This window comes from Thermobia domestica, chromosome 2, assembly GCF_964235325.1.
Source record: "Thermobia domestica chromosome 2, izTheDome1.hap1.1, whole genome shotgun sequence".
NCBI classification, from domain to species: Eukaryota; Metazoa; Arthropoda; class Insecta; order Zygentoma; family Lepismatidae; genus Thermobia; species Thermobia domestica.
The window spans coordinates 323,346,437-323,373,515 of NC_137455.1; the positions used below are offsets into that span (position 1 = coordinate 323,346,437).

Consider the following 27,079-nt stretch of genomic DNA (forward strand, 5'->3'; position numbering starts at 1 on the left):
TTGTTCATTTTATGTATTTTCTCTCCTATTTTCAGCCGTCAAGACACAGCGACCACCAGCCCCTGATGAATACCTTATTTCACCAATTACTGGTGAGAAGATACCGGCAAGTAAGGTGCAGGAACACATGAGAATTGGTTTGTTGGACCCAAGATGGGTGGAACAAAGAGACAGACAGATCCAGGATAAGCTTAATCAGGAAACTGTTTATGCACAGGGTAAGTAATATAACGTTTACTATCTCTCGAAAGTTTAAATCCTAATCAAGTATCACATGTCAAAGAGTGGTTAGAGTTTGAAATAAGTTTAAAGGAATCAATAAATAAGGGTTTTGGATTCAAAAAAGGAGACATTTTGTTCAGTTGTTTTTCTTCGAAGGGAGTAAGTCAGTAACAATATTACAAAAGATGTTAAATTTCATCAGATTTTTTAACTTGAAATACTTAGATGAAATAAAAATACATTAGATCTTGAACAGTAAGTTTGATATACATATGAAGAGAGATTCTTAATTAATTTCCTTGTGGTGTTACCTTATTTGCAGTAAAAAACTTACATAGCTGAGATCAGTGCAGACAAAGTTGATTCTGAAAAGACTAGATCAGTGATGTCAAACAAAATAAAAAATACAGTGATAAATTTTTAAGTACATTATACTCGGCCGTCAAAACAGTTTCCTTTTCCTTTTACGTTGCTGTTCTTAAGACAGTGTTGTGACACCACACTAATATGTAAAGTTTTAAATTCGTGTTTGGAATTTTGAACCATAGAAAATTAGATATTGCAAAGTGAATGAGTTCAGTCTTGGCATTCAACTGAAACATGTAACGCCAGATCTGTCCAAGAAATTAGAGAGAGTTAAATAAGAGTGTGTCTGAAAGCCAGTGCCTCTGAATATAATAAGATACAGTGTGAATACTAACATTTTAAGTGCTCAGTAATCCTGTGCTAATTGGGCGCTTTTCTGTACAAGAAATGGCCTGATTAGCTAGACAGGGTATTGAATTTCGTAAAAGCTGAAAGAACCTGATAGTGAGGGAATTTTAAGTACGGATTTTTACTTCTCAGAACCCATTTCTCTTTTTGCCTTATTCGACTATTGGTAAGGAATGTTTTATAAAATATGAGAGTTTGTTTTGCAGAACATCTCTACCTACATGCACATTAAATACATGTACATGCATAGTAGATGAGGAACACCCTGGTCGGGAAAAACATTGTTTTTTTTTTCATTATATACTAGCAGAACCTGCGCTCTCTACACAGCGCATCAGTCACATATGAGCATGAATCCCCTTGTTATTCCTTACATCTGTACATCTCCCTTTACAGACACAAGTGAAAGACGTCTTGATAAAAATTGGCAAGAGATACCATAAAGAAGAGATTTTTTCGATTACTTTTTCAATATCGCACTGTTTGCAAGATTTGAGCCTACTTCCGGTTGGAGTTTTTAATTCATGTATGATCAGTGTTTTCTTTCTTCTTGCATGCAGTATGTAATAAGCAAATACATTAGACACAATTAATTATAATATCAGTGATACACTATGTGATCAAAAGTATCAGGACACCTGGCTGAAAATGACTTACAAGTTCGTGGCGCCCTCCATCGGTACTGCTGGAATTCAATATGGTGTTGGCCCACCCTTAGCCCTAATAACAGCTTCCACCCTCGCAGGCATACTTTCAATCAGGTGCTGGAAGGTTTCTTGGGGAATGGCAGCCCATTCTTCACGGAGTGCTGAACTGAGGAAAGGTATTGATGTTGGTCGGTGAGCCCTGGCACGAAGTCGGCGTTCCAAAACATCCCAAAGGTGTTTTATAGGATTCAAGTCAGGACTCTGTGCAGGCCAGTCCATTACAGGGATGTTATGGTCGTGTAACCACTCCGCCACAGGCCGTGCAGTATGAACAGGTGCTTGATCGTGTTGAAAGATGCAATCGCCATCCCCGAATTGCTCTTCAACAGTGAGAAGCAAGAAGGTGCTTAAAACATCAATGTAGGCCTGCGCTGTGAGAGTGCCACGCAAAACAAGGGGTGTCTATCCCCTTCCAAGAAAAACACGACCACACCATAACACCATCACCTCCGAATTTTATTGTTGGCACTACGCACGCTGACAGATGACGTTCACCGGGCATTCGCCATACCCCCACCCTGCCATCGGATCGCCACATTGTGTACCGTGATTCGTCACTCCACACAACGTTTTTCCACTGTTCAATCGTCCAATGTTTACGCTCCTTACACCAAGCGAGGTGTCGTTTGGCATTTACTTGCGTGATGTGTGGCTTATGAGCAGCCGCTCGACCATGAAATCCAAGTTTTCTCACCTCACGCCTAACTGTCATAGTACTTGGAGTGAATCCTGAGTTTGGAATTCCTGTATATGGTCTGGATAGATGTCTGCCTATTACACTTTACGACCCTCTTCAATTGTCGGCGGTCTCTGTCAGTAAACAGACGAGGTCGGCCTGTACGCTTTTGTCCTTGTATGTGTCCCTTCACGTTTCCACTTCACTATCACATCAGACATAGTGGACCTAGGGATGTTTAGGAGTGTGGAAATCTCGCGTACAGACTTCTGGCACAAGTGACACCCAATAACCTGACTACGTTCGAAGTCCGTGAGTTCCGCGGAGCGCCCTATTCTGCTTTCTCACGATGTCTAATGACTACTGAGGTCGCTGATAATGAGTATCTGGCAGTAGGTGGCAGAACAATGCACCTAATATGAAAAACGTATGTTTTGGGGGGTTTTCGGATACTTTTGATAACATAGAGTATATGTGGTGTTCATTGGGCAAAAAACTCCAAACAATAATGATTAAACTTAGAGTGGAGAAATGGTTGTCCTTCGTTTTTCATTATCATTTGGCCATGAAATAAACGCCTGAGAGGTATACAACCCTCATATACAAATATGTTGTGTTGGAATGTATAATGCGTACGATATGATGCTTTAGTTTATTTTTTTTTTCTAATTTCAACACTTCCAGTGTACCCGTAAAAATGTAATAAAGAAATAATGGCCATGTTTTTTAAATATTCAATTAGAACTGGACAGTCTACATAAAATTTGCAATGGATCAGTGAAAACGTCATCTTTGTAGAGCCTATAGTTTCCGAGATCTTATTGTCGAAAGGATTGGCACAAACATATAAACGTCCACAAACGTAAAGTTTAAAAGAACTCCAAAGATGGCAGCACAATTCATTTGCATTGCTTTTGGAAAATGCTTATTAAAATACAAAGGCTTTGAACAATAGTTTACACAAACAAACTTTATGAAAAAGGTCTATTTAAATATATATATATTTTTAAAGTACACATACTTTAAAATATTTGTCTTTGTTAAACGTGAAATCGTAAACCGTAAATCAAATAACCGTAAATGAAAGGTTTAAAATCCAAAGTTATAGGTTGGAGTTCAGGCGTTTTTGTTGCTATTGTAGCATTTTAATAGATAGATAGACTTGAATATTTGTAAATCGTGACCTGGAAAACTTGGAAAGTCAGGGAATTCGTCCTTGCCAAATAAGTGGGAATTCTGCGAGAGTATAGTGTATTATTTTGTGTTTGAAAGGTATATGTGCACAAAAGGGATTGGTAGGCGAAAGAAGTTACCATCCTCCATGTGTAGAATAATAAAAACATCCCTGATATTTCACTTAATGCAAGTGTTATTGGAAGGGTATTCAAACATGATATGAGTGTGAATATGACAGATCAGTCGAAATTCTGCAGTTTTGGTTGATTGGTTGAATTGAATTTTTTTCCACTATGTGATCTTCACTTATGTGATAAGTTAATTCAGTTATCCAAATCCCCTTTGTGCTTACAGTAAGTGAATAAAGTAAGTATCCGTAGCATCGATCCAGTTTTTTTCGAAGGCTGAGTATAGCAGATATTGTTGAGGTGAACTTCGATATGAGCAAAAGTAATAAGTATTTGAAACTTACTTTTTTTCCCTTAATATCAAGAAACTATGTAGTTTTTGTTCAATATTTTGAAGTATTCAGCGAACACTTGTATAATATTTACTTATTCGCGTTTGCTACTATATTGATAAAAATTCTTAAAATAATAATAATAATAATAATAATAATAATAATAATAATAATAATAATAAAAGTGTAGATTTCAGAATATGAGAATATACAATTAGTGTGTACAACAAAAATTGAATGTTCACACAGTTTATCATAATCAAAGCTAGCTTGTGCAGTAGTTAGATAGTTGGTGTTGATCAGTACCTAAGAAGATGGTAAATATTTTGGTACCAAATAGTAACCGGAGCCACTGTCCAACTGGTCATTGGTTTGGCAGTGACCACCAGTTAATATCGGTACCAAAATATTTACCATCCTCTTAGGTATTGATTAACACCAATATCATCTCTCTATGACCTAACGTTCCCGAGATATTGGCCAAAAAATAGTTCCGATTTCGGGGGATTTACGGAGCCAGGGAACCGTAAGTCATAGAGAGATGATATTTTGCAAAATTTTGCGAGAAACAGAAGAAGGTGCGGATAAAAAGATTTACTTTTACGTGTAGGAACAATCACAGTTATCCTTCCCGCTCCATCTTTCCATTCTTCCGTTGATATTGTAGTAGCAAAAGTTTAGCTTCAAACTATTTAGTATATAAACCTTATGGTCATTAATTAAAAGAAACAGTCTGCACGTTTTTTTAGTAATAATAATAATAATAATAATTCCTTTAAATGGGAAATAACCCTACCCTGATCTTTGTAAAATAGTATTCAAAAATGAATGCTTTTTTTTCTAAAGATATGCTGAAACAATAAAGAATATTAAATCAAATGTTGAACTTTTTTATAAAAGAATGTTGCTATTATTATTATTATTATTATTATTATTATTATTATTATTATTATTATTATTATTATTATTATTATTATTATTATTATTATTATTATTATTGAAAAGTCAGTTTTGATGTTGTTTTGCTTTATTTATGTTCTGTGTTTATCCACTTGAATATGAATGTTACATTTCTTTTATGTAGGCTCTGCAATTGAAGCCAGTTTGAAACAACTCGCAGAAAGACGTACTGATATTTTTGGAGTAGGAGATGAAGAAACCGCTATTGGTAAGAAGATAGGTGAAGAGGACAAGAAAAAAGAAGAAAAGGTATAGAAATATGTTTTTACTCAACATACTGTAGTTACAGCAATCTGGTTATTGTGTTTTGTTATTTAAAACGTTTCTTGAAGTTGATAGATTGGAAGTGTACAAAAAGCAGATTCATACTTTGTATTGCAAGAATTTGAACCGTTTTGCCGTGTCGTGTTATACGTCTACTTTGTTTTACAAAACTTCGTAAATAAAAATTCCATAATACAAAATACAGGGTGGCCCAAAAGTAGGTTTACTGTCCCGTACTGATCAGCTCACTGCATTTTATATAATTTCTTATTGTTATCCATAGTTTCTTTATTACTTGCTTTAATGTCTTTTTACTTATATCTTAAGCTCGGAACAGCCGAAGCAAATAAACCCATAAGCTAGAATATTATACTTGATCAATGCAACTGATTTCCTTCTTCCTCTTTGATGCACATGCCCAGACTGTTTACCATATTCCTAGCAATCCTATGGAACTTCTGTGGTTATACTCAGAATGACTTCCGTGTTGTGATTCTACAATTCTTGTAAGGTGTGTGACTTCTCCCTGTAAACTCTTCTTCCAAGTAACTGTACAACAAGAAGTCAGGTCTTGTAAGATCTGGGGACCGGACAGATCGTAGTTCTTTCGAAATAATCCTATCGCCAGAGAAATCCCTCAGGATCGTCACGGTTAAATTTACTAACTCACTGAATAATGCAGTCTTCGTCCGATCGCTTCCTCACCTCCTTTCTCTTTACACAATCTTTCGTGTCCGTTATAACAAGTATATGAATAAAACTATCATAATAATGAAAATTGAGAAATGTCATGTATATTGAGACTAATATATACAAGCCTCGTTAGACGAATGTTGCGATATGATCTCAAGTTTCACCCGTACAAAATGAGAGTGATGCAGGAATTATCGGTGGCAGATAAAAAGAGTGCAAATGCAGTGTTGCCAGGCCATATTGGAATTAATTAACCAGAATATTCTTGATTCAGTTTTCATTAGAGTTGAAACGTACTTCTTTCTGAAAAGGTGTGTGAACAAATAGAACTCTAGATATTGGGCTTCTGAAAATCCACGACAGTTACATGGAAAACCCCTTCACAGAAAGAAAAAAAAACTTACGTGGTGTGGTGGGGCCTATGGATGTTGTCGGGCCGTACGTTCCCTGGGCCCCAAGATCACCAGACTTGACTGCCCGTGACTGTTTCTTATGGTGCATTTAAAAGACAGAGTGTATAGGGTTTTGGCTGCAGACACTGGAAGAGAAATTGAAGCACAGGATTCGGCAGGAAATTTCCACCATTACTGCGGATCTCTTACACCGAGTTATGGGCAATTTCCGTGAACGACTGCATTCAGAGGGATGGAGGACACTTACATGATGATATGTTAAAAAAATAACAGCTCAACTAAAAGTCCAAGTGAGTTGTAATTATCAAATGTAATTACATTCATTTATCTATGAAAGTATGTTTTATTTCAACATGAAATAGGGAAACCGAACTTGGACCATCCTATATATATGTTTGGATCGCTAAATAATATTTTTCAGTGTTAAGTTAAGGAACTTGAGAGTTTGTGTTGTATTTCCAATTATTTTAACAGATGATACATAACTTTTCGTGACAGAGGAGTTTGCATTTTTCATTCGATTCCCAGATGTGGCGAAAAGCTACTAGAAATAACGATATGGGCTCTGAAAAGTGTGCCCCCTACAACGATAACGTGTATTTACTCCATTCACAGGGTGTTTCAAAAGTTCCTTACCACCCCTTTTCAAATCCGTATGGATGTATTTATATTGAACTTGATGTAGGGATGTACAATAGTGCTAGGGGCAAACCTTTTGGATGATGGTTCGCTGACGGCCGCCATCTTGAATTTCAGTTTTTTATTCCAAGCGATAGGTGGGTCATGTGTGTGTTACATGACCTTAGACTAGAATTTGCTCAGGATGTCAAATCTGAAATCAGATTTCATGTATCTTTATTTGGTGAGAAGTTATGGACAACGACAATTTATGTTTACCTGTTACACAATGTCAGAGCTCATAGCGAGTCATTTTTTTTTAAACTAAAAGTTACTTTTTTTCAAGTTGGTCACTAAAAGTTACTTTTTTTTTCAAATTTGTCACTAAAAGTTACTTTTTTGGGAGGTAAAGTAACTTTTCCATATGATTTATGTTTTGAATTGGCAGTTTTCTAAGAAAAATATAAAAATAAATGGAAAAAGGCAGAAACTTTTTACTTATTACTCTTCTGAAAACTTCAGTACTTGCTGCTACATGTGAAACAGTCAGCTTTATTCTCACTTCAGCTTTTATTCTTTCTAAAGCACAGTGGATGGTTCGTCGATACTTAAGCTCTCAAGGTGGGGTTGAGAACCCTTCTGTGTCTGTTCTTCCTTCTATCATAATAGTCTTTTAGTTTTCTCTCGTAATAGTTAACGATCCGCTTAACGTTGTGTGTGTATGTTTGCGTGGTTCATCATGTTCGTTTGTGTTATGCTTCTTGTATGTTCTTAAGAGTAGGTGATGAATTTGAATATTTCATGGCTTTGAGAACTCTCAATGCTAAGTTAAATATAATGTCTGGGATGACTAAATTCGAAAATAAGCCAGAACTGGTTCCACTTACTCAGAAGCTTCTTACATCTGCTAAGTCTGTTTACCGTAACTATAAAGCATACTTAGTAAACCTAAGAAAGGAGGAAGCTCAAAAAGAAGTAAAAAAGATGGAACAAAACAACAAACAAAGAGAGAGGTGATGGAGAAATTGACAAAGGAAAAAGGGGCATGATGAGATTTTGGTAACTTTTTCGTGTGTTTTTGGTCACTTTTTCGTATGCTTTTGGTCACTTTTCAACTATTTACAAGAGACCAGACCACTGTGAGTCCTGCAATGTGTTCCACATGTGCTCCGTGCTGAACAATTCACGTGTGCAGACGCCTCTCGCAATTGCTATGAACACGGAGCAGGGTAGCTGGGGAAATTTGCTCACAGGCTGTCATGATATGTTGCTCAAGATGATGGATATCACTAAGTTTCAAACCATGCGCCATAGCCTTAATGTGTTCCCAAAGGTAGAAGTCCATTGGAGTGAGGTCTGATGATCGGGCAGCCATTCAACTGGCCCACGGCGACCAATCCATGCCCCAGGAAATTGTTCATCCAGGTACGGATGACACTTGCGCCTTTGTAGCACCGTGCATACACTGCCGTAGCTGTTGCGTCGTCCGTTGCTGTGCGCGGTCGTCCACTATGCGGTCTGTCCGCGACCGTGCCTGTCTCCTTAAATTTGGTTAATAACTTCCACTGCAACATGTGACGCAGGGTGATGTTGATTGGCGCTGATTGAAATCGGCTGCTCTGCACGTGCACTTCTCCCACCCCACAGTTTGACTATCTGTATGCGTTCCTCAATTGTTAACGTCATGGTTCACCATCTGCGAAAATGAATAATTTGTTTATTTATCAACACAACAGTTTGAGTTGTCCATAACATCTCACCAAATGAAGACATGAAATCTGATTTCAGATTTGACACCCTTAGTAAATTCCAGCCTACATGACCTATCGTTTGAAATATAAAATAATAATAATAATAATAATAATAATAATAATAATAATAATAATAATAATAATAATAATAATAATAATAATAATAATAATAATAATAAATTCAAGATGGCGGCCGTCCGCGAACCATCACTGTTGATTTGTGAATGTTTATTTTTCAGTTGCTAGGTTGAAATGTTTATTTACTCGTCGTTATGACATTTACCTAATTACTAAGGAAGCAGTCTCGTTACTATGTAAATGTTTGATAGATTTCAAGATATTACAAAACAAGACACTATATAATACAGACATGTATCGCATTGCTGTAAAGCAATTGATGATTATTGCGAAATATAGTGTATTGATGTGATTCTATCTAGTATGTAATACTTTAAATAATCTTCGTAGTAAGCAGCTAATAATTTTAGATGGATTATACCATGGAATTTTAACAATTCGAACTGTAGAGTTTTACACCTACATTTTATTTACTGCGTAATGCTTCTGGAGTCTGTGCAGAGTATTTTCCGCGTTGTATTAAGAGCCTGACTAACAAGCAATGCTAACTTTTGTATTTAGAAACAGTTCATGAAGTTAACGATTTATATCGAAGGACTCACTTCTCCGTAGGGTTGTCCAGACACAATTGGAGAAATTTTAAGTGAGAATATGTATCTCTTACCAACATTTCTCCCAATGTGTTTGGACAACACTGCGGAAAGGTCATGACTGTCCTTCGATATAAATCGCTGTTAGTTTCACGAACATATTTCTAAATACGAAGGTCAGCATCACGCGTTAGTCAAGCTCTTAATACAACGCTAGTAACGACTGCATAAAGTCCTTAAGTTTAACACATTCTTGTGTATAACAAAATTCTTTGTATGTTCATTACTTGATATGTTTCCACTTCTTTGTTCCATAGGTCACTTGGGATGGTCATACATCAAGTGTGGAAGCAGCAACGAGGGCAGCTCGTGCAAATATCACGTTGGAGGAGCAGATTCACCAGATTCACAAAGTAAAAGGATTGTTGCCTGATGAAGAGAAAGAGAAGATCGGTCCCAAACCTAATACCCGCACTGCAACATCACAACAACAGACTACCGCGACGAAAACATCAACTCAGTCGTTTTCGAAGCCAACTACTACATCTCAGACTACAAGCACACCTAAAACTACCCAGGTTCCCCAGCCTCCCAAAACAGCACCACCTGTCATTCCACCAGCTCCACCTACTACAGCACCTGTGCCTATTTCTGCACCATCTCAGCCTCCTCACCCTCCAGTTCCTGCTCCTCCGCCTCCAATGGCTGCCCCAGCAATACCTATGGCGCCTCTGCCACCGCCACCTGGAATGGTTCCTCCACAACCAGGAATGATGATGGTCTCCTCTATGGGCCCTCCACAAATAATGGGTTTGTTTTAGTAATTATTATTTTAGTATGTATCAGAATTAGATCAAACACGAAACTGAAACCTGTATGGTGACATTAAAATCTGAATCCTTCATTTAAGTATATCTGAAAAGTAGTATAATATAGGAGGTACATGTAAATAAAAAATTATAGAATAAATTGATAGTGATTGACAAAGTACATACTTTGGCTAGTCAGTATGAATCGCTAGATATTTCTGATAGCGTGGGTCACGTTTTTCGCAGTATCCATCTGCTGTAATTGTTCGTCCTGGTTCCAAGAATTCCACAAGAATCACACCCTTTCGGTCCTAAAACACGGTTGCTATGATTATATGAACTGATGATGTTTGTTTGAATTTCTTCTCGCTTTAGGAGAAGCAGAGTGTTACCATTGTATTGATTGCTGCTCAGACTCCCCAGTTACATACGATAACCAAGTGTCACCCCCCGTCTCTGTGAAAAAAGAGGTCATCCCCGTCCTCCCTAGTAGACCAAAAAATCACTTGCAGTGGTCATTCTTTGCTTTTAGTAATCCTCTGTCAGCATTTTGGCATCACCTCGCACAAGCTTTGTGATAACTCAACTTGTCAGTCACAATTTGATGTCTGTTTTCGCAGTCACTTCAGAAAAGTCTTTGAGTTATTGTAAACCGGTGATTGGGTCGCACTTTCTCGTTAACGTGTGCCACCAGATCACCTATCGGAAGACTAGGCCTTTCGCTACGCTCATCGTCATGAACATTTGAACAACCTTCTCGAAATCTATGCACCATTGCCTGACCTTCCCTTCACTTATCACTATTGACCCGTAAATGACACACTACTCCCGATAGTGGATTCAGCTGCGTTTGTCCTCTGATGTTCAGAAATCGTAAGACAAATTTCACTTAACATTTGGCGGGATTTTACATCATGGCAGCCATTTCACCTTACTGTTACTGCATGTACGCAACTTTACTCGGATGATTTTATCTCTGTTACAAGCGCAGAATACTAGGGTATACTCAACTGCATCATTGTTGCAAACCCCACGTGAAAAAGGTATCTGCTTTTTTACATGCTCCTTGTAGTTATTGTTGATTTGAATTGTAACCCCCATTTCAGTATACCAGGTTATTTGGGAAGTAGATTTACAGTATAACACGAAATCTGAACCATATAGGCTCCTAATACCTAGTTGTATATTTACCTGGGTCTGTATATTTTAAATATGCATATGAAAAATGACAAAACGAAATATGAATACCTGAGTATTAAAAGTAACACATCAAAGCGTGTAATCAATTAGTTCTGCAGATTTATATGAATTGATGGGATAAAATAGAGCCTTGAACACATTTTGTTAAATATATATTTAGCGGAAAAAAGGGAGATTAATATCTCAGACTACTTCCCTAGTAATGTTCCTCACTTAATGTTTCGTATGTAATACTCGGAGTTAGTTAGAGTGATTAGGACTTCGTTCTAATTAAGAAGTACATCGGATGAAGAGCTTAAAACACAATTTAAAAAGTGTTAGTAAAGAGGGTAATGAACTATTCTTAGGCCATACGTACGTATATTGTGTATATAAGAAATGATAGGAGCAACTTTGGGAAGGGCAGGTGACCATAATTATCGATAAAATTTACACACTATTCTTAAATTACGGAGTTCCTGTTGTGAAAAAGACGAGACATTGTGTGCTACCCACGATTAGTGTCCGAGTGTTACACTCGAAATATTTTTCTTCACTGTAAGTTTTCATATAGTAAATAAAGTTATTGGATTTAATATTTTTTATGTAGAGAACTTTATGTAAATTACGTTTGTTTCCAGTTCCAGCTCGTCCAGCATTTCCAGTAGCTGCACCAGCGCCACCTGTGCGACCATTTATGGCTCCACCGGCTCCTCCTGCACAACCTCCTCCACCACCACAGCAACAACAACCGGTAAGTTTTAAAAACAATCGTGCATAATGTTACAAGTTGTTATAATGCAAACCTTTCAGTTTTTTGCAGTATAATTAATTCATAAGTTTTCTCAAAGTTTGCAGAGAGCTGTGGAAATATGGAATTTTATTTCTGTCAGGATCATGAACAAGTCCTAAAAGTTTGACAGAATTCAGAATCTTAATCCGTTTATGCTCAAAAGTTTATATAATTTAATACATAATTTTCCTTTCAGCATGTCATTTACTAAAGTTGTAGATCTACTTACTTTTTCCTTCTTTCTTTAGTTCCTTTAATTGGATAGGCCACTAACGATATTTTAACATATAATAGCTTTGTTAATAATATTACATAAAGTGTTGTGAGGGTGTATTTATTTTCAGGACACAGATTGCAAAACTATTTTAAAGAAGGCTGAGCATAATATATATGCGAATGATTTTGATGGCATACTGAAACACATATGCGCGTGCTACAGTACAGTACTACATTTGACACTTTAGTTCGTGCCTTACTGTACGTGGATCGAGACTGAACTTCGTGTAGAAATGAATGGCGCCAGACTCAACCGGTATTTGCGTGACACTTCTTCATACTCAACTTGCAATAAAGTCTCTCACAATGAAAATTGGACTGTAAATCGATCGTCAAAAATACTTGCACCCCAGTAGAACACAACTAATATAGCCCAGTCAAATTAGGTATTCAATTGCAAGGGAACTTGAGAAAGCTTGAAAACTTCGCGGATATGTTGATCTAGTTGTATTAAATAACATACTAGAACTCATCATTGCAGGTTGTACTCCGCTCGTCATATTCAAAAGTGGCAGCATTCCAATGTAAGTTTATCCTAGTTAATCTAAAATACACTAAAATCTACACCGAGGGGCGCGGTGGCTCAGTGGTAGAGCGTTCACCTCCGGTGCTTGGGGTCCCTGGTTCGATCCCAGCTCGCGCCGTGTGGACTTTGTGGTGGATAAACACCGTGCTCGTGGGTTTTCTCGGGGTTCTCCCGTTTCCTCCCACTTTCTTCATTCCACCATTTCACTCATTTCTCATTATCACCGTCTCCTTTAGCCTAACCGGCATAACCGCGGGACGTTAAACTTAAAGATTTCATTTCATTTTCAAATCTACACCGTTCGTTGTAAAAGCTTAAATGAGATATTATTTTATTCATAGGCCCAGCCCTTAAAAAGTGGAAACAGCTTCATTTAGAAATATGAGCTTCAATGTAATCAATTTCAGTAATGATTCAATTTTCCAGCAAACAAAAATTCAAGAATACCTACTCGCTGGTTTTGTTGTTTAGCTTGGAGTGTGCAGTGTACATACACTTTTTTGTATCTTGTCCATGGAATTAAAATGTTGTCATAGTTCCAATTATCGGGTGACAGACTTGGATTGTCGATTAGGAAACGTTCATCATCACTGTCTGTTTATCATTTCATCATAGAAATTCACTTCATTGAGAAGTCTGCTAGTTAAAATTGCTCTCTTTGAAACTATAAACCTATTAGCTTCTGATGCTTTTCCCGATGGTGTTCTTCCTGTACGCAGCACAAATATTTCGCGCTGCCTTTGGTACTCCGTTAAACTTGTAAACAAAAGAATATGTCAGATAGTGTTCTTTTCTTCTGTTTGATAGTCCGTGCTCTTTAGCCCACAAATCAAAACTCCCTTCAAAAAACCGAATTCAGAGCGTATTCACAAGTCCAACAATATCGTCTAAATGGTGAAGGCTAAAAGATAAACTATTAACATTACAGTTTGCCATACAAAAACCTAATGCTGCAAACTAATTCTTCAACCTAATCAATAGTAAACGGCGGATTTTGGAGATATTCTACTTTTACAGCACATAAATGAAAGTGTTTGCATTTGTGAATATATCTGGAATGATTTTAAAGGGACTTCAAGAATTCTAAATATTTGTGATTTTTTAAAATAATTCTAATGTAACAGTTGAAATTTTGTTGCATAGTAATTAATACTAATGATTTCTTTTTAACAGGGACCAGGAATGAAACATCCAATGGATTCTGGAGAATCAGACGAGCCACCAGCGAAGAAAGTGCGCACTGAGGAAAGTTTGATACCTGAAGCTGAGTTCTTGGCTAAACATCAGGTACTTAGGAATCCAAGCATATATTTTTGCCTTTTGCTAAAGATCTGTCTTGAACATAATGTTGTATTCAGGAAATTTTATTAATTTCTGTCAACTAGTATACTTTTATATAAACGTATTCAGATAGGTTAAGAGGGAAAATTAATAAAAATATACAATTAAGATCTTTTAATTGACAGGTGGAAGATGACAAAATAAGTTGCTGAAATAGCTTCATGGCACATTTCACTTATTTTCTATATATTAATCTCACTGTAGATTTGTACAGTCGAATGAAGAATGCTTTCATACTATTAGATTTTGTTCTCTAATAACTTCGGAGTAAGTAGACTAATATGACTTATTCTCCTTTATTTTTCCACAGTACACAGAATTACATTCTTTGTACATTAAAAAGATAGTCAGTCAAATTTACTTACTTATTTCGAATGTATCGGTAAATTATTAGCATTATACAAAGTAAAATAATGGATATGTACAGTCCGCAGCAAACAACCTGCAACATGAGCATGACGAAGTCTTTTGCTCCAAAATAAGTGTGCAGGGGAGGACGCTGAGGTTTCTCCTGGCGTGATTCGTGCCACTTAGACGTTATGTTGATTGCCTGGGCTGTTAGGCGTAGTTTCACAATAAACTTACTTGCTCATGTTGCACGTTTTTTGCTGCGGACTGTACATGCTTTAGTAGAAGTAAACAGTGAGCACAAACCAAAATGAACAGCAACAAACTTTCCGATTTTTGAAAACTTTTCATGAGTTAAAAGAAAACGCTAACAGTATAGTCATTTCTTCAACATAGGTGTCACAGAAATACTTATAACTTAACAGTGCCTTCCGTTTTCCGTTCCCAAATAGTATTCTTTAACGTTTACCATTTCAAAAACATCAACATAACGGGTGTTTAATGTTTGCTTAGTTTCGGTTTAGCTCCAAGAATGAGATCATGAGGTATTTATGAATCGTAAGCAACAAAGAACATTACTCATGAACCAAAAGCACTATTTACATCAAAATTATAAAACGTGTTACTCATTATTTCATTTCATTGTGGTTCATGTTATTTGAAATGAATCAGTGTAGTTATTACTGTTTCACGGAAGCAGGTCAGTCTTGGTTTCAATATCCTGATTATTTTTTCAGTATGTGATAATACGAGGCTTGGTTTAAAAATAACGGACTAGCAAAACCTGTCAGTAGTATACGTGGAGCAGTGGGGAGCGCATTACTGTGGAGCAACCTTGAACCTTCGAGAAGAGTATAATATTTATGATTTGCTTCGCAGTCGGCTTTAGTCTGTGAGCAGCGATTGAAGCGAGATTTGTAACTGTGTTCCGGAAGAATGACAGATGTGAAAATTGAGCTTCGCATTAACTTGAAATTCCTTGTGAAATTAAAGAAATCACCGAGTGAATGTGTGAAACTGTTGCAGAATGTGTATGGTGATAATACAATGTCACGTACGCGAGTGTTTGAGTGGTACAAAAGCATCAGCGAAGGGCACTAGAACGTTGATGATGATAAGAAACTAGGTCGTCCTTTCATAGCAACAACAGAGGAAAATGTAGCAAAAGTGACAGACATTGTCTGGAAAGATCATAGGCTCAGCATTCGAATGATAGCAGACATGGTGGGCACCGATAAAGAGTCTGTCCACCCAATTCTGCACAACTATTTGAACATGCGCAAAGTTTGCGATAACACGCAGGAGTAGAAGGACTTCCGGAAGCACGTGTGCAGTGACATAATGGAATGGCTGGAAATAGAACCGTACTTATTAACGAAAGTCATCACTGGTGACGAGACGAGGAACTATCAGTATGATCTTGAAAAGAAAAGGCAATCTATGCACTGGAAAACTCCTCCATCGCCGCGAATGAAACAGACACGCAAGAGCAAATAGAAGTGAAGGTCATGCTCATTGTGTTCTTTGATATCAATGAAATGGTCCTGATTGGATGGGTGCCATTAAGTCAGACAGTGAATAAGCAAGAAGAATTATCAACAAGTTTTGGTGAAGCTATGAGAACACGTGGGGAAAGAAAAGGCTCGTCTTGTGGAGGAACAATGAATAAATTATGTATCACGACAATGTTTCTTCGCATACTGCTTTGATCGTTAAGTATTGTCTTGCAGCTAAGAAGACTCCAGTGTTAGAGCACCCACCTTACTCGCCCACTTACTCTGCATTTTTTTTTTTTTTTTTTTTTTCGAAATGGAAGAGAAGAAGCAGAATACGGCAGCGGTACTCAAGACTGTGACACCTGAAGATTTCTACAACTGCTTTCAACAATGGAAACTTCGATAGAAACGTGTACAGAGAGGGGAAAGAAATGGGATCACTTTTAATTTGTAAATTTGCAACAATAAACCATCAGTCCCGCTATTTTCTTAGCCAGACCTCGTAGATCTTCATTCTGTTTAGCGGGCTTCTTAATTTGACTTTCATTCTGTTTCAGAGTCCGGTTACATTGCGGGTGCAGATCCCAAGCATGTCAGAGAAACCAGAATGGAAGTTAAAGGGTCAGATTTTGACTTTGACCTTACCTTTAACAGATACAGTGTCTGTTGTCAAGGCTAAGGTACACGAAGAAACAGGAATGCCACCAGGAAAGCAGAAACTTCATTGGGAGGTAAAGTATATAAAAACTATGATATTCATTTAGTTCTTTTCCTCTTTCCCGAGAACTATATAACTGAAATGTTAACGAAAGATGTATTATGGTCACTATTGCTATTTCTTTTAGTCCCTATTCTAGGATAAAAAGCAACTAGGTATTAAAAAATATTGTAAATTCTGTAATATTGACTCTTACTTATTAGAAAAATATACATATGTCCTTCGTTAGATAAGAAAACAAAGGGATGTGCTAAATGTCAGCATAAGCACATGCTTTGTTAACCAGGTTCCTCAAATGGCCAGGGATACAATTGACTTTTTTCTGCAAGAATTAACTGAGATGTTGGCAATAACCTCTGGAGGTTTGGACTTGTATAAATCCTCCCTAGTGTAGCTCCACAAGAAGAAAAAAAATCTTATGGAGTGAGATCTGGACTTACTGATATCAATTCATGAGGTCCAGCGCAGCGATTAGAATTAGCTCATGAACAGCTAAGCTGTTCGTCGTGTTTGTTTATATTGCGCGTACTATTTCCAGTGGCTAACGATCGAATTAAATGAAGTAGGCAGTATGGAATCTGAATAAATACTTCATATGATGAAAAGTGCAACCAGTAATGCAGGATGAGGGAAAAAATGTAAACATTAAATGGGTTTTTACTCACGTGAAATTACAAGGTAAGGATTTGGATACAGGGTCTTAATTTGACACCCATTCTGCTCAGTGCACTTACGAAGTCCGTCCATTGTTGATTGTATGGCCCTCTTGGACATTTGAGCAGGAATAGCAGTGATGACGAGTGAAACTGTGCTTCAGGTCGTCAAAGTTGCTAGGTTTGCTGGCATACACACGATCCTTGACCATGCCCCACAACTAAAAATCCCATGGCGTCTAGGTCGGGGGGACGTGCTGGCCACGGAAGAGGACTACCTCTACCAATCCAACGTTTAGCGAACGTGTCGTAGGTAATCCCGAACTATCTGACAGTAATGGATAGGGGCGCCGTCTTGCTGAAAGTATCCTCGCTGAAGAATGGCAAGTGGCGCGTTCTCCTCCATGAACGTGCTGTGCATGGCACGGTAATTCTCTCCCCTGACAATCCCTTCTTCAAAAAAGAAGGGTCCAGTTATTCCAAATTTGCTTATTGCACACCAAACGTTCACTTTGGGGGAATCCCACATGTGCTCGCGAACTGCTCGCGGGTGTTCGGTCGCCTAGATGACACAGTTGTGTTTGTTCGACCGCTGATGTGGAATGTTGCTTCGCCAGAAAATATGAACAGAATGTCCGTTTCCATGCACATCATTTCCAAGATAAAATTGTGCACCATTCACACATGCTTGTTTGTCCGTGTTTGTGAGATGCTGCACAGTCTACAAGTGGTATGGCTCATTCCAAAATCACTATGTAAAATTTTAACCACTGACCTTTGAGAAATGCTAGTCTCTAGAGAAAATCTGCGTGAAGACTTGATTGGGCTGGCTACCATCGCTCCCTGAACTAGGATGATGATCTCTTCAGTTCGGACAGATCTCTTTCTACCACCGTTTCCTTACAAATTTCTCGTAGATCCTACTAATTGTCAGGCCTGAAGGTGCATCCCGTCCGGTGCAGGCCGTGAATTTTTCTTGTACGATGCTTGGGGACTGAAAAACCTCCAGCCAGATAACTATTTTCCTTCGTTCCTCAATGGAATATTGGCACGCCATGATTTAATCTGCAAAACGAAAACAAAAAGAACACCCATTTAATGTTAACATCTTTTTGTCTCACCCTGTATTATAATTTGCATAGAGTATTAAAAGTACTATTTATTTTTTATCCACCCGGTAATACATAATATGTTCTGTAATGTGTATATATAAAAAGTATTTTCACCATAAAAGTGGTAATTTCAGATGTCTTCAGGGGGAACTTTTATGTACGGAGGAATAAAAGTGGTACGGCGAAAATACTGGTAACCCACGTTGAGCACGATTGAAGATATCCCTAAGAGAATTGATTCGAAATTTCTTTGTTTAAAAAAAAAAAAAAAAAAAAAAAAAGAAAAAGAGCTATTCACGACATTTTGCGTCACTACCGAAGAATTGACTGACAGCAATGCCATAAATTGGGATACGAAAGTCAAGTGGTGGTCGACAAATGTACAGCAGTGATTGAAATGATTAATGGCAACAGTACATTCAAAGACAAACTGCTGTCAGTGAAGTTATTAGCTATTGTAATGAGGGCCTACTATAAACTACGGAAGTAAATTTGAAACCAGTAATACAAGTCAAGTAATCTTCTAACTTACAATACTGCAATATGGTGACACTTCATTGCGATTTCCTCAAAAAGTATGTCATGATATGCAGTGTCTTTATTCCTTTGTCTCGGAAAAATCCGATACGATATACGTAAAATATTTCTGATTCAAGTAACACAACGTACAGATTAAAGAATACCATTACACTAAGAGAAGGTATACATTAATGTAATAATAATAATAATAATAATAATAATAATAATAATAATAATAATAATAATAATAATAATAATAATAATAATAAACTACTTGTTGTTGATTTGAGCAAAAAAAAATGTACGGCAGACTTCACAATACATTTTACTTCTTAGACAAGATACCAAAAATAGCATTAAATTATTAAATTACTTCGTAACATTAATTAGGAATGGCTCAGTGGTAGAATATTCATCTCTGGTGCATGGGGTCTTGGTTCAATCCCAGCTCGTATCAAGTGAACTTTGTGTTGGACAAACACCTTGTATGAGAGTTTTCTCGGGGTTCTCCCGTTTCCTCCCACTTTCTTCATTCCACCATTTCATTCATTTCTCATCATCACCGTCTCACTCTGGGCAGTGAGATCGCCGAAGGACGTAATCCCTTATACATGACGGGTTGACATGGCTATAGATACTGAAAGCCCAGAAATCTAATTCCTAACCTAAACTAACCTCATAACCTTAGTGTTAAATAAGAATGTAAAGCACAAAAACAGTGATGAAATAACAGAAAGATCTGACTCGTAGACTTGCAGAGATTTGAAATCCAATTTTCCGCTTGCAGAGCTAATGCTATTCCATTGAACTACAACAACAAGACCGATTTATGTATTTTTTAATTTATTGCCAAAGCTCCGACTGACAATCAGCCACTCACAGCTTGCATCCCTCGGCAGTCAACGTTGATTTAAATATAATTTATTTGCCTTAAAACAGAAATAAAGTGCGATATTTATGAAACTCGTATCTTAATCCATGTGATTGTAGGATCTTGATAATGTAAGTTTGAACGAATTGTATCGTTTCTTGTGTTTCATTTAATAGGCCAAGAATTTGGATAATGTGCTGATGTAATCATTTCTTATTGTACATGAGACTTGAGGAGAAAGGTTGAATCAATTTAATATTTAATACTCACAATTTTTAGTTCAAGATTTTAGATACTCTGGTAATGCATAACATATCCTTTTTACCATAAATGAAATCTTTACACACATACACTGTGTATAGATATAGTAGTCAGTACGTACCTCAAAGTGGATTTTTATCATGTTACTTTAATTAAAATGCATATAATAAAAGGGAAAGGGGATGAAAATTTATGCCGAACATAAAGCGTCTCAGAATCTCTCAAGTTAGAAATGAAACTTGGTATATAAATACCTCTTTAAAAATAATTGAACACATTTTCCAGCGTTTTCAAAAATTTTGCTTCTAAGGGAAGGAGGAAATTTCCATAATTTTTACCTCTGCGTTTAAATTGGTGTTGTTTGTCTCATCATCATAGAAAAAAAGCCGAACTGTTTGAAGTGAATTTTTGATCGTAGTTAGCGCTTGGATCGAGCCAATATTTATAATGTAATTTTCATTAAAATGTGTATTCTAAAGGATGTGGAAGAAGGAGTTTAAAACTCCAAAATTAGAGTATCTCGTGATCCCCTCATGTTCGGGAGATGAAACTTCTTATATAACTTTCTTATTATAAATTCTGTAATAGCGTTTAAGAGAAAATCATTTGTTCAGAGGTGAGGAATATACCAATTGATACATGCCTCACCTTTGGACAAATGATTTGCTCTTAAACCAATCGATGAGCTGAACAAAATGGTATGAATAAGCGTTAAAACCTTTATGCGTAGTTTTCGAGAAAATGGAGAAAAATCATTTTCTTTGTAAACCTAATAATTGATGCTGAACGAGTACCATTACGTTTATTAATATGAAACTGATACTATAATATCCTCGTTAAGCTGTTCATTTTGATACTAGCAAGACAATACATAGTATAATTACTAAAGATACAGCCTTAAAGTATGATTAACTTTTAAATTTTAACTTTATTATCAAAAGATAAGACATATATCAATTAATAGATCGCAACGAGCTGTAGAAAATAATAAATCTGCGTGGGTAGCTCTCGAAAATATATACAGGGTGTTACAAAAATTTGTCAAATAATAATAATAATAATAATAATAATAATAATAATAATAATAATAATAATGTGAAGAACTTATTATGAAAAAGAATTCAAACATATGTTTTTCTCTAAGAAAATGTGCCCGAGTGTAGCACTCAAAATATCGAAATAAAAATCGACTGAAAAACAGTAGTAAGTAATTTGTTATATAAAATAATAAGGTAATTTTCATAGAGTATACTATTATTTTGATTTATTTATGGTGTTTTTCTTTTCCAGGGTCTGTTCTTCAAAGACTCCAATTCTCTTGGCTATTACAACCTTACTCCTGGAACATTAATCAATCTACAAGTGAAAGAACGAGGAGGCAGGAAGAAGTAAAAATATATTGTCAAATGCTGGCAATTTAAACTACTTGTGACAAAATGATCAATGCTATTGTTGCTTTGTCATTTTAGTTGTCTTATTATGTAATATATTCCATTATGTAATGTAATAGGAAAGGCATTGGTTTTCTCATAAAGAAAACTTGGTGTCATGAATTTTTAAATCACCAAAAGAAACTTCCTTTATACCTATATGCTGAATGTACATGATTGTCGTATCAGTTGTGTAGATTATAAAATATATTTGACTTGAAGAAGGAGAATAAATATTGTACACTTTATTTTATTAGTTTTCAGTTTGTTTACGCTAACATAAATCGATCCACATAACATTATTCATATGTTCACTTTTCTATTGTAGTTTGCTGTATACTAACTATGAAATAGAAATTGTACTCTTCACTCCATTTCAACTTTGAGACGCCTATCGTATATTTTGAATTCTTGCGGTATTGTCGGAAAGTTGCTAGGAAGGAATGAAATTGGCAATTAAAATAGTTAAATAATGCTACAGCAGTAAGAAAACAATATATTTAAAAATAATTGTAGTTGATTTGTACTATTTGATAGATACGTACTATACAGTTTAATGATTGTACTGAACTTCCCAACTTGTAACCGGAAAATAAATGTAGTTATATCAGAATGAAGAAACTAAAGCGCATTATATCGACGTAAAAGAAAAGTCGAATTTACGGGAGGCAGTTAACTCCTGTTGATGTTTGCCTGCTAATAGAGAAAAGTCACTAATTTTTTGATTTGTTACATAATTATAATAATAGAAATTTGAATCGTTGTCGTGGTTTGGATTCCACTTCTCTGTCATTAAGCGATTAGTCCACGTCTCATATAGCCTTAGTGCTGAAAAAAGACGCTAAGCTGCAATAAAGTATCAAAAATTTAATACTTGCTAGGTAGTAAACATGGAACAATTTTACAATGCAACTAGCTTGCATTAGTTCTGAATTGAGTGACACTAGTACTCGAAGCTGCGTAATACGGATTAGTGTGTGCAGAGGCGAGTCATTGGTGGTGCAAAATTAAATACATCTTCGATTTTTCAGAGAGTTTAAATTGTGGTTTCGGAGTTAGTTGAAAGCAATGTATTTAACATTGTCGGTGTTAGGTATTTCCAGAGTAAGATGATGGTGACATGCAAAAACCCGAGTTGAAACGTCATTAGGAAAGAGAAATAGCAGAAACCAGTCCAGCTGAGAAGGGTCGTCGAACATTGAAGAAAATTGTTACAAAGAACAGTTAGAACTAATGTGGTGCAACTAAGTGCAGAACCCAGTCAGCATCTGGAACAACCTGTTTCTAGAAAAACAGTCCGACTACAGCTGCATTAGATGAATATTCGCCGTAAGATCTCGACTTCTAACATCTCATCATCACCACCACCAATGAGGTTGCGCGAAAAACATGGTGCCGCCAACATAAAACACTTACGTCGATGATTGAGAGAGAGTAATATGGTCTGATAAGTCATTTTTTTTCCTTATTTCCAATAACAGTCCGGATTTTAGTATGGCGATCGCTTCAAGTGACATTTGCTTTGAACTGCTTACCATTAAACATGGCGGCATCTGTGGCTGGTGTGGGACGAAATTCCCTTTCACTTTGGTAATCCTATTATTGCTCTCAAAGGACGACACTGCCCGCTCATCATCTATGGTTAGTTACAGAACGACGAGTCTGACAGAGCTTTACTTCTTCATCATCGCTAACGTAATTGACCGCTGTACTGTGCGAAGAATATTCCAACATTATTCTGGAAACAATTCACAAATAACATGGCTCAATTCCACGACAAATAAAATTTTATTCAGGCTAAATGATGTCAAACGCCAATTAGGTAACCTGCATTCTGTTAATGTGTTTCTATCATTTTGATTACTAATTATTTACATATACATACTTTCCCTATATATAATATACAGGGTGGACCATTTATCTTGAAACACTGTTGTAACTATTAAACTAATCGATTAAATATTCTGAAATATTGTACCGTGCAGATATCGGCAAGGAAACACTGTTTGGCGTACTACGCAATACCACTAGATTAACAGTGTTGCCAACAAAATATTTTTGAAATGGCACTATATTAGGTTATTGCAAACATCAAATTATATATTAAACAGAAACATAGTTATTGTCCAGTGTTGCAAACTATGGAAGCTACAGTATCTCAAACATCTACAAACATCTGAATTTCGGAGGCCTTTAAAATAGGGACAACGAAGTGAGACGGACTAGGCATTCTACATCTTCTGTCTTAGTGTCGAATACTATGATCATGATACGAAGCATTTTTGAATAAATAGGATCAAAAGTTACAAGGGATTGAAAAGTTGATTTTTTCAAAAGGTTTTCTTTTGAAAAAATGTTTAGATAAATACCCCATTTAATTACGTGGATGTTTTTAAAGATTATAATGCCGTTTACAGTAATTTGGTGACTGAAACCGTTCCGAAGAAATAATAAACGTTGAGAAAGTTTGCAACATTGCTTAAAACCATTTAATTGCAACTACCGAAACTATTTTGGAATGTCAAACAAAGGAAAATAACATTCTTCTTTTAAAATTTTCCACAAATACGTCACTTTAAGCATTGTAATAATTTGTATCCATGCTTTTCAAACTGAGATAAAAGTAAAAAAACCCGGGTTCGATTCCCGGTGGGAGCACATGTAGTTCGGATTCCACATTAATCAGTAAGTCCATGTCTCATATAGCGTCGCTGCTGAAAGGGACGTTAAACTCAAAATCAACTCAACTCAAAAGTTAAAAAACGAAGACTTACACTTCCCAACTTATGCTAAATTTAAAGATTTAATTTGAAGGAAGATTCCGCGATGTTAGATCTATCGAAAAATTCTTCTTGTTTTCTGCCTCTTTACCAACCGACGCAGCCTATTTAAAGATGGTATTTATAGAAATTCTGTATGACTCAGCTCTGAAGCAAAATTTCAGTTAAGTTGGTATCCCAAAAATTTTCAAATAAGATATTTGCCTGCGCAGTTCCCAGAAATTCTGAAATTTGGATTATACGTGATTTCCATGTTCAGTAGTACGTATCAGTGTGAACAACTTTTCTCATTTCTGAAAAGGAACAAATTACCTGTGAGATCGAGGTTAACAGACGTTCATGTTACTTCTGTTCCTAGAGTGAAGCCGCGCTAAGAAGAGCTCTGACAACTCTCACGTACGATCTAGCGCGGTTGCCACATTTACCTTCCGTAACCATAGAATTTCTTTGCCCAACAGAAATTTCTTTCCCCCCCATAATAATATCAAATCTCTTTCCCTAATATAGGGTGTAGCCCTCGCAATGGGTGCTAGCTACACCATAGCTAGCTAACTTTAAAAAAATTCAATACAAGGGAATTTTTTTGGGAGAATAATCACCTATGTGTTACAGAAAAAATGTTGTTTAGCATCATAACTGACGAAAGGGTCAGTTAAAAGAAAAACAGAAAGTATTGTGTTAAGATTGTTTACAAAATCATAAATAAACTTATCACTACTTCTAAACATATAATGCTATATCTTTAAAAAAAAAAAAAAAAAAAAAAAAAAAAAAAAAAAAAAAAAAAAACTTGAAAACTACTACTTACGTTATAGAACGGCATTCAATTGTAGACAGTTTAATGCAATTTACTGTAGAAATCCTACTTCGCAGTAGTCCATCAAAGCCTGTAGGCCTACATCAGATCTTCCGTACGATGTCTCTGAATTATCACTCATAGTTTCATCATCTGTTGCGTCTTCGTCACTGCTGTTATCGCTGTCTTGCAACGAGATCACCAGTTCTTCTACAGTGTTTTCAAGTAAACCTTCTTCCTCCTTGGATTTCAAAATTATTTGCCAAGTATGATCCACGACTTTTTTCCACTTTGCTGGAGTAATTTCTTTAATCGCTTGCAATATTAAACCGCGAACACTTTGCATGGTGAATGTCTTGTTGTTTTCCGCAACGTAACCTTTTAATTGTGCCCAAATCAACTCAATTGGGTTGTAATGGCAATGATAAGGGGGCAACCTGATAACTTTATGTCCTGCTGTCTTGGCTAATTCGTCGATCTCAAAACGTTCTACCGTGTCTTTGTAACGTCGAACAATCTGAAGTAATTCAGCTTTTTTCATTGAAGAACAAAAACCAGGAATTCGATTTTCTTCAAGCCATTTTAACACCGCTTCTTTCCTTGTAGACGTGGTAGGCGCTTTATTTACCTTTGTATTGTGAAACGATGCATTGTCCAAAACAATAGTGGAGTGAGAAGGAATATTCGCGAGAAGAGAGTCTTGAAACCACGACTTAAATTTTTCGGATGTCATTTCCTCGTGGTAGTCCACTGTTTTTTTCGACTGGAAAAGAAGCATACAATGTGGAACAAACCCATTTATTGACCCTGCATGTAAAAGAATGAGACGACCGCCTTTTCCTATTGGGGTTTTAGAAGTACCACGAATTGAGTTGTCTGCCCAACCCATAGATCTAGCGTGTCCTGCATTCACCCATGTTTCATCAACCCACACTATTTTCTCAACAGGAATACGAGTTATTTCCCGTAAAAACCGGGCACGATGCGCCACTACATCTTCCCTCTCAAGAAGAACAGTTCTTCCGGAAAATTTTTTCCAAGTGAAGCCTAAGTTGTGCAAAATTTTGCTCAGACTACTTTTCCCTCCCTTGAACAATCCACTTTCCTTCAAAGACACCAGAAGTTTTTTTCTTGTTGGATATTCTTTCCTCTTATAATAATCGTGGATATGACGTCGAATAGAATCTATGTCAAAATCATCCAAATTTGTGACTATGCATGGCCTATTACGCTTTTTTCCTGGGGTAGATAAAGTTTCTGTCGGTTCAGCGAGGTCTTTCGGACACTTCTCTTTTGTGATTCTTTTCACAGTTGCAGGGCTAATGTGTAAAGCTGAAGCTACTCTTTCAATCACTTTATTCAATGGCAATAAAGGACCGTCGTTGTCACGTTCTTTTTCGAAATATTCCCTAAGATTAAACACAAATTCCCGTGCCTGACTTGTTAAAGGCACCCCCCTTTCCACGCTTCTTACGCACTTCAGCCATTGTGTTCATAAACACAAACACACAGACATACACACACTAAATTTATACGTTAAGTCTATATGAATAATACGAAAACAAACTTTGTTCCACTGATGAATGAAAATAACAACAATTACACCACGATATTCACATCAATGCACTGAGATAATAGCACTAAAAGACAAAACAATCTGACAACAGAAAAACTTTCACAGTACTGAGTAGGTATAAATCCGACAACACTGTCCTGTTACCATGGAGACGACCTAGTGTTTCCAAAAAATTTTTGTGGATCTAAACCTATCTTGCCCTTCACATAATGATGTTTTAAAAAATATTCTACGAAAATACAAACATAGCTGGATCATGTTTGTTACTTTCCT

The 27,079-nt window shown here is 36.5% G+C and overlaps 1 protein-coding gene across 1 annotated transcript in view; it reads left to right on the plus strand.

Annotated features, from left to right (window-relative positions):
- Sf3a1 (splicing factor 3a subunit 1) overlaps positions 1-21,902 on the plus strand; it is a 67,139-nt gene extending 45,237 nt beyond the window's left edge. Inside the window, exons 9-15 of the mRNA XM_081749060.1 lie at positions 36-218; positions 5,040-5,164; positions 9,640-10,132; positions 11,952-12,064; positions 14,079-14,192; positions 16,648-16,821; positions 21,515-21,902. Of these exons, the coding sequence (XP_081605186.1) occupies positions 36-218; positions 5,040-5,164; positions 9,640-10,132; positions 11,952-12,064; positions 14,079-14,192; positions 16,648-16,821; positions 21,515-21,616 (1,304 nt within the window). The 3' untranslated portion in view covers positions 21,617-21,902. The remainder of the gene's footprint in view (positions 1-35; positions 219-5,039; positions 5,165-9,639; positions 10,133-11,951; positions 12,065-14,078; positions 14,193-16,647; positions 16,822-21,514) is intronic.
- The last annotated feature ends 5,177 nt before the right edge of the window (positions 21,903-27,079 follow it).